General features: G+C 46.3%; 1 protein-coding gene across 2 annotated transcripts; it reads left to right on the top strand.

Moving 5' to 3' along the window:
* The first annotated feature begins 617 nt into the window (after positions 1-617).
* LOC125529661 (Transducin/WD40 repeat-like superfamily protein) lies at positions 618-4,291 on the top strand. 2 transcript variants are annotated; one of them, XM_087517565.1, is made up of 16 exons: positions 618-940; positions 1,019-1,127; positions 1,226-1,290; positions 1,402-1,440; positions 1,553-1,649; positions 1,735-1,831; positions 1,943-2,009; positions 2,090-2,166; positions 2,336-2,414; positions 2,497-2,576; positions 2,669-2,753; positions 2,850-2,918; positions 3,005-3,072; positions 3,157-3,205; positions 3,407-3,865; positions 3,957-4,291. In XM_087517565.1, the coding sequence occupies exons 1-15, from the start codon at positions 740-742 to the stop codon at positions 3,788-3,790; spliced, it is 1,566 nt and encodes a 521-aa protein (XP_087373691.1). In that variant the 5' UTR covers positions 618-739; the 3' UTR covers positions 3,791-3,865; positions 3,957-4,291. The 2 variants fall into 2 exon arrangements, with proteins under 2 accessions (XP_087373691.1, XP_048550038.2); XM_048694081.2 differs by having other exon boundaries at positions 620-940; positions 2,494-2,576.
* Positions 4,292-8,556: the final 4,265 nt, after the last annotated feature.

The raw sequence follows: 8,556 nt of genomic DNA, 5'->3' as shown, positions 1-8,556 counted from the left end.
TCTTGTCATGATATCCCACGAGACCCAGCATGGCTTCCTTCTTCCTTGTTTGCTGCCCCACCAAAACTGCCGTATGATGGATGTTACACTCTCGCAAACTCCTCTAGGAAGTCTAAAGCAAGACATTGAAAACACTGGGATCGCTTGTGCGACCGATTTGATAAGGACTTCCTTTCCACCAACCGAAACCATTTTCTGCATCCATCCTCTTACTTTCTCCCACACTCTGTCCCGAAGGTACTTGAACGTGCCATTTTTGAGTGACCGACATCCGTTGGCAGCTCTAAATATCTGTCACTCAAATATTCATTATGAACATTTAGTTTTTGCATGACACCTTGCTTAAGAGAATCTGGACAACCTCTGCTAAAGAAAACAGAAAGCTGGCCCGAGACTCCAAGCCCGGCCCAGCCCTGCCCACCCCAGCCTCGGCCCACCTTGACCAGCCACATGCCCACACATTCGCCTGGTCCCACCTGTCAAAGAGACGGAACCCCCACGCGCCAAGTAAGCCGAGGATTTCACCACCGCCGCCATCTTTCGCGGCCTCGTCTTTTTCCCGCGGCGCCACTACGAAAAACCGCTTCCCGCCGGCGCCCCCTCCCCTTCCCCCCTTCCCCCGCGCGGCGCAAAACTCCTCCCATAAACCTCGTCCGCTCGCCCACCCGCCAATCCTCCCCACCACCCCAATTCGCGCCCGAAGCCTCCTTTCCTCGCCCCCTCCGCCCCCCTCTCCCCGATGGCGACGCGGCCGCCGTCCTTCTTCGGCGGGCTCCGGGCGCGGGAGCTCAGCGGCGGCAGGGGCTCCGCGCGCGCCTCCGCGGCGCGGCTGCCATACCTCTCCGACCTCTCCTCCGACCCCGGCGACCGCGGCTGCGGGGTCATCTCCGTCGAGCACTCCGGCGACCCCGCCATCCCTTTCGCCGTCTCCTTCTGCAAGGTTCGTTTCCTCTCGTCTTAGTTAGATTTGGCGAGGCCGACGGCGACGGCGCGCTGATCCGTCCCCTCCCCCTTACAGGTCCCGCAGATCTCTCGCCTTCTGGCGGTCGCCGACGAGGACGGGTATGTCGCCATCTACGACACCCGCCGCCGCCTCCCCTCCAGATCCTCCTCCATTGAGAAGTCAGGTTAGCTTCGGTGCCCCCTTCTGATCTAACTAACTGGCATTTAGGCTATTTTGTGCTAAAATTGGGTAGTTCCAATCTGAAATCTTGCTCTTTTGTAGCTGAAACGAGGCTGTCCGATTGGGTTGCTCACAACAATGCCATCTTTGACGTGTGCTGGATCAAGGTAGCCACATTTGCCTGCAATATGCTACTACATCTGTTTTCTCTGTCTCTCAGCAGTGTATTTTTGTGTGTCTCTGGCAAAGTTAACCGCTCAATTATGTCATTTATATAGGAGGGATCCCAATTACTAACTGCATCAGGCGACCAAACTGTAAGTACAACATGATCAATCAGTTCATTTAATTTCTCACAACACCAACTATGTATCATTGGTCTGATTTTTTGTGTGCATAATCTCACTGTAATTGCCTGTACTGTATCAGGTAAAGATATGGAGCGTAGAGAATAAGAAGTGCCTTGGTGTGCTGTCAGGGCACACTGGAAGTGTCAAGTCATTGTCATGCCATTCTTCAAATCCTGGTCAGTTGTATATCTTGAACTTGGTTAACTTAGTTTGCAGCATGTCTGCATAGGTTCATGAACTCCATTGTTATTGTCTATGCAGATCTTATTGTTTCCGGTTCAAGAGATGGTTCTTTTGCACTTTGGGATCTAAGATGTGATCCCAAAACCCCAAATGGCCATGGTGAAGCATGCCTCATGTATGTCATCTAATGGCTACTGTAATCTAAATGCTCCTTTTTAACTGCAACCATCAAATTTCTGTAGCAATGTAGCATCTTTTGCTGAATTCAGCTGTTTTTACATGTTAGGTCTTCTGCTGTTGTCAAAGAAGCGCACAGTCCCACGCGAAGGAATCGGACAAGGGCTCGAGCAAAGGTATTGAATTTGCATAGAATCTTTTTGGCTGGGGACTGTACATTTCCGTGGGTTCAGTTGCTGATATTGGTCATCTTTAGGGAGCTTCAACAAGCATCACATCAGTTCTGTATCTGAAAGACGATATCTCCATTGCTACTTCTGGTGCTGCAGACAAGTAAGGCGTTGGCCCATCCTATTTATTCTGCACTTACTACATAAGTTAATATAGTTTACATGGCTAATTATGCATGCCAGTGGCATGTTTCAATTATGAACGCACCACTTTTAATACAATGCACCTCTGCTGTAGTTTGATTTTATCTAACTCTTAAAATGTATTCCAGCGTTGTCAAATTTTGGGATACACGGAACCTTAAAGCGCCCATCTCCAACAAAACCTCTCAATCAACAGCACAACCTTCGGTAAGCAAGCAGCTTGCAAATTGCAACAGAATGCATTTGTAATTCAGTTTCAAGGCTAACAGGGAATCCTTTCATTCAGAAGGAGGGGGTGACACATGGGATCTCTTGCTTGTCTCAAGACTCGTATGGTGCGTATATTGCTGCGTCATGCATGGATCACAGGTGAGAATAATATTTGACCACTACACAGAACTGCAAAAAACTGATGTCACTGGAGGGAATTGCTTCTGACTTCATAAGCTTTCCAATTTCAGGATCTATCTGTATAGTACTCTCCACATGGACAAGGGTCCAATAAAGACTTACACTGGCAGCAAAATTGAGTCTTTCTTTGTCAAGGTGAGTAGCTAACTGGTTTAGCCTTCTCTTCCAGCTGCATATTCTTAGTTTCTTTCATGTGTTTTATTTAACACCTGCTTTGGTGCTTGAATACAGTCTGCTATTAGTCCTGATGGGACTCATATTTTAGGCGGTTCGAGCAATGGCAATGTTTACTTGTGGCAGGTATTTGTTGCATTCCTATTACCTTTTCTTTTACATTTCATACACTGTATTCATGTTAAATTGCTAATTCCTTCTCACTTATGTAGGTGGATCAGCCTGAAAATGGGCCTATAGTTCTGAAAGGCCATGAGGGTGAAGTCACTTCAGTTGACTGGTATGATCTATCCAGAATGGCTACTTCTTAATGTCTTACTGTTACCATAGTGCTCATGTTGCAATGCCAATTTTGCAATTTCAGGTGCTCTTTGGAGGTTGGAAAGATAGTATCATCATCTGATGATTCCACGGTGAGTCTTGTTAAAAGTTTACAAGTTTCATCTTAAAGTTGCCTTGTCAAACACTACAACAAAATGAACCCAGTCATCTCACCATGATTAGGGGCATCTATAATATTTGTTGTCATCTAATCTACAAATGGAAAGAACAAGAGTTTGGTTAGGAACTTGAAAACTGCTACTGACAGCCTGACACTTTGTTCTGTGCATCAGGTTCGTGTATGGAACACCAAGAAAATAGACTGCACCAACATTAGTTCCCCAACAGTCATCCGTAAGAGGGTAACTGCTCCAAACATCGACTGCCCAAGATCGGCTAGCCATGAGCGAGCGACTAGTTCAAGAGATGTAGCAGCCTGCACCAGTGCTGGCAGTGAATTGCCAACCGGTTCACACTCACCCCTCCGGCCAAGAGTACTGGAGTTTGGCACGCCTGAGTCTGCGAAAAAGAGAGCCTTTTCGGTATTTCGGGAGGAGGCCTTGGATACTAGGAACAGCCCAGGAGCTCAAATGAGCAGTCCCTCTTCAGTCCTGAACCCACCGCCTTCGCTGAAAAGGAAAACTATCCGTGACTACTTTGGCAGCAGCACATCTTGAAGTCAAAACTTTCTGACAAATAAGACAGTATCATGGATTCTTCTGAGCTGCCCTGAGGAGCTTTCCTAACTTATGGTGAGAATCTTGTTTTTCTGCAAGAACTTACTCTGCTGCTAATTGACAGTTTGGCATGCTAACTCATTACTCTCATTTTTCTTCTACGCAGGCCAAGCTTGTTCAGCGGTTACGGGACCTGCAACTTTTGGAAAATCCCTGTCTTGCTGATCTGGTCATATGCTGATGATTGATCTGATGAAGTGCCGTTGTACATGATACATATTGTTAAAACCATCTGCCTTTTCTCTTTGTATTTTATTTCCTCATTGAGCTTGTTAGGTTGTGACTTGAGGAAATCTTGTTATTAGTAACAAAATTAAAGAGATCTCTGTGAGATTTCCCTAGTGCATTGTTAGTAATTAAAGAATGATCTAGTAAAAATCAATGTTGACAATTATCTCTTTGAACATGAGAGTAAAGGAATTTAGACTTGTGGTTGGTTCCTGGCTATAACGCCTTCCATGAGTTCTGTGCTGTGCATAGCAATGTCATATTGTTTGCCTTTAGGCTGGCCAATGTTGGTCAGCTTATAAAATGATCCATGGGCCATGGTCAATAATGGAGATTATTTTGGCATGGCTGGAATTATTAAGAAATATATTTTTACTTGTTTGAATTAAATGCATGAAACCTGCAATCTTTTAATGCCTTTGGAGCTTGCAAAAGAACATATCAATCTGGACTTATGGTCAATAGTTGAAACTATCTGGACACTTTGACCTGCCCTTACCATCAACAAGCTTTGCTCAAAATATCTTAGAAATTAGAGGAAGTACTTCACTGCTAATAGCTACTAGCTTAATGCACATATTTTTCTCAGGGATCACAATCATATTGTTTGAACATAGGCCTGATTTGGTTATGCATCTTTCCATGCCTGACCAAGCTCTGACCTAGCCCATGCCGCTCCTATGGTCACTACATTTTCGGTACACAGAGTTTGTTCATGCTTCCAGTCAAATGCCCATGTCACATCAACATCCCTTGTATTACTACCTAATAACCAAATTTTCATACTTCATTTATACGTAAACATATTTAGTTTAGAAAACATAGTTGCAAGAAAGCTCTAGCTATATTTCTTTAGCAAGAGCATGCCATATTCATTGTGCTGTTTAAAGACACGCTCCTAATTACGACGAAGTCTGAAAAATACTACAACACAATCCAATGTGTGTTAGAGTTGTGTCGAATATTGTGTACAAGATAGGTTACAGTTGGACTAAGAGTTGTATTGTGTTTACATAGGATGTGGAGTTGTGTCCTAATAGGACACTTGTATCCTAGGCCTCTCATATATAGCGGGGGTAGACACAGGATGTAACCTATGCCAACATAATAGCATAGGCACGCAAGGGGGAGCCGGTGCGTGTGCCGGCGCCCGGGTGGCCGGGTGCGGTTTTGTGACGGTGTCACGGGAAGGAGCGCCCGTAGTCAGGCCCCGGGGATGTAGTCATATCGGTGAACCTCGTTAACAAATCTCGGTGTCGTGCTCGTGTGATTGCTTGGTCCTCGGATGATCGATGAAGTGCCTCGGATTTAATTCTAACAAGTGGTATCAGAGCAGCAATCGGGCGTGAGCACACCAGCAAGAAATCTGCTACATTCTAACAATCTGAATAAAGAAGAAAGCACACCAGCAAGAAATCTGCTACGCCCTAAAGGGATCAAAAGCTGTTTCATGGGTGACACAAGTTTTCTATGAGGGTGACATCGCAACAAGATTTAGCATAGCGATTTTGAATTTTGGACCCCGGTTGGAAGGGAATCGAGGGAGAGAATAAGGGTGTACAACGACACGTAAGAGGTTGGGGATCGTGAGCCTGGTGCGCTCCTTGGTAGCTGGCTTGAAGCCTTGTGCTCGTGTTTATATAACCACTCTCTCACTTGGAATATTATAGGGGGGAGAGACATCCCATAGAGCCATACAAACTCGAAGTTTCAGGTGAGTTTGAGGGATCTCAAAAGGCTACAACAATGCCGAGAGTAAGGGAGCTTCGAGGTGTCTTTATCTTTGACTTGAACCGGTAGTCGAGCACTTATCTCGTTAAAAGAAGGGGATTCTCTAGGCAGCCTTCTCTTTGATCCAAGCCACTAATCAAGATGCTTTTTTCGTTGCTTGTCCTAACATATGAGTAGGTCATGCTCCACAATGCAACTGGATTTATTTAAGAAACATCTATATGTCAAGATACCCTCTAATTTCACACCGTAAATACTTATCTAAGATACCCGAATATGCACTTTGGACCTTAGGCTCCACCGAGCCCTTTTCCTTTTCTTTGAAAAACCACCCCATATATTAATTAAGAAAATATCATACTATCGTTCATTACATAATTTGTCAAGCGGGAGGGAACACTCCCAACTTATAACCCATCAGTCTAGAGTTTAAACAAAAAATTGCAAGTTTCATGAGAAACTCTGTTGTCGTCCTATGTCTCCTATTTAATCTTCACATATCCTGCTTTTCTTTTGGGGAAATAATCAAAATACATTTTAGAAGTTTCAAATTTTTGTTGGAAAAAAACGTCCCACATGGTTATAGAGATGTATTCTACATATGTGTAATATTTTGTTTGTAAATAATTTAACACGTGATTTAGAAAAATACATAGTTTTGGAAAGAACAAATAAAACATCTCTTCATAAAAAGCGATGAAAGTAAAATTTCAGAATATAAAAGAACATTTTTTTTCATTTTTTATAGCTCACACTTTTTTTTGTAAAAAGATCTCCATTCTATTAATAATATGTAAAAACAATACAAAATTCTCAAAGGTAAAAACAAAATACAACTAGGTACACGAACCAACTAGCGACAACAACAATCACTAGAGCAAGCCGAATGTGCGCCATCTCATAGCCTTGCTTCGTGATATCTCCAGCTAGTATGGTGCCTACTAGATGCATATAAATTGGCCCCGAAACACAAGGGCTTTGTAGTACATGACAAGTTTCCCTCAGTTGAGAACCAAAGTATCAATCAGTGATTTTTTGCAACACCAATGATCACTACATGCACTCAACTAAAAACCTTCTATTGGTCTCCAACTTAGAGCATCTCCAGCCGCGCCCCCAACAGGTCCCCCAGACAACCTTTTCCGTGTCGGCGCCGAAAAAACGCCCCAGTCGCGCCCCCAAGACGCCGAAATCTGCCAGTTCGGCCCGTTTTTGGGCCCGGCAATCGCATGCCGAACCCGGCGCACTAGGGGGGACGCTCGGGGGCTCCGGCGCAAGTGAAAAGCACGCCTGGCCCACACTGTCAGACGAAAAGTCAAGCCTATCGTCCAGATTCGCCTCCCACCCCCGCGCGCTCGGCCCCCAACCGACTGATCCCGGCGCCGCCCACTGCCCACCACCGCTAGATAGCCCATTTCCCGCCAGAAAAAGAGTAGAGGTTTCGCCAAGGCGGCCTCTCCACCATCGGTTGGGCGAGTTTTTTGGTGTTTCGGCCACAGAGGGGCAGTGTAGCGGTGGGTGCGCGCCCACCGCGCCCGCAAGGTGTTCGGCGATTTGCGTGCCTCGGCAATGGACTCGGACGACGAGGAGGCGCTCGCCGTGCTACTGGAGGAGGAAGCCGAGGCCGACGTCTAGGAAGAGGAACATCTCATGGTCCTCGCCGCCCTCGTCGGCCTGCTGGCGAGCAATGAAAAGCCGCGGCGAGGTGGCTCGGCGTCGGGGCGGATTAAAGCAAAGAACCGGCATCGTCTTGAAGGCTACTGCATGCTCTACTCTGACTACTTCGCCGACGCTCCACTGCACAGTGACAAAGTATTTCGGCGCCGTTATCGGATGAGCCGAAAGCTTTTCCTCAAGATTGTGAATTCTATCTGGGAGTTCGACAGCTACTTCAAGTGCAAGAAGGATTGCACCGGCAAACTTCGATTCACCTCAATCCAAAAGTGCACGACAGCGATGAAGATGCTTGCATACGGAGCTCCCGGTGATTCACTCGACGACTATGGGCGCATGGCCGAGTCCACCAGCATTGAGTGTTTCTGCAAGTTCTGTCGGGCAGTGGTGGCAGTGTTTGAACCGCAATACTTGTGAACACCCAATGCGGAAGACACTGCTCGGATCCTAGCACAGAATGCAGCAAGAGGATTTCCTGGGATGCTTGGAAGCATTGACACATGCATTGGAAATGGAAGAATTGCCCATTTGCTTGGTAGGGGATGTATAAAGGCGCCAAAGGCGGTTGCTGTGTGGTACTTGAGGCGGTGGCCACACAAGACCTCTGGATTTGGCACTCCTTCTTTGGTATGCCAGGAACTCACAATGACATCAACGTGCTGCAGTGCTCCCCTGTCTTTGCCAAGCTTGTTGAAGGCCATTCTCCTCCGGTGAACTTCGAGGTCAATGGGCGGCACTACAACAAGGGGTACTACCTAACTGATGGCATGCATCCAAGATGGTCTACATTTGTGAAGCCTATTTCAAATGATGTGCCAGGAGGCAAGAAGTCCCACTTAGCCCAGGTGCTGGAGGCTTGCAGAAAGGATGTCGAGCGGGCATTTGGTGTGCTTCAATCTTGATTTATTGTTGTCCGATACCCTGCTCAGACCTGGTCGAAAGATCAAATGTGGGAGATCATGACTTGCTGTGTCATCTTGCACAACATGATCATCAAGAGCGAGCAGGAAGAGCCAGTATTTGACACTGAACCATACTACAGGCAGGGTCCTCTAGCCGAAGTTGATCACCAG

Source organism: Triticum urartu, chromosome 4A (assembly GCF_056163025.1).
Source record: "Triticum urartu cultivar PI428250 chromosome 4A, HENAU_Tu73, whole genome shotgun sequence".
In the NCBI taxonomy this organism is placed as follows: Eukaryota; Viridiplantae; Streptophyta; class Magnoliopsida; order Poales; family Poaceae; genus Triticum; species Triticum urartu.
The sequence above is the reverse complement of the archived record's forward strand: the minus strand, read 5'-3'. Positions and strand labels throughout refer to the sequence as shown.

What these genes read in the sequence shown, in the direction of transcription:
- LOC125529661 (XM_048694081.2), top strand. Translation starts at nt 740, where the DNA reads ATGGCGACGCGGCCGCCGTCCTTCTTCGGCGGGCTCCGGGCGCGGGAG. An exon ending in ACTTCTGGTGCTGCAGACAA is followed by an intron (nt 2,167 to 2,335) that starts GTAAGGCGTTGG and finishes AATGTATTCCAG; the next exon opens with CGTTGTCAAATTTTGGGATA. An exon ending in GAAGTCACTTCAGTTGACTG is followed by an intron (nt 3,073 to 3,156) that starts GTATGATCTATC and finishes TTGCAATTTCAG; the next exon opens with GTGCTCTTTGGAGGTTGGAA.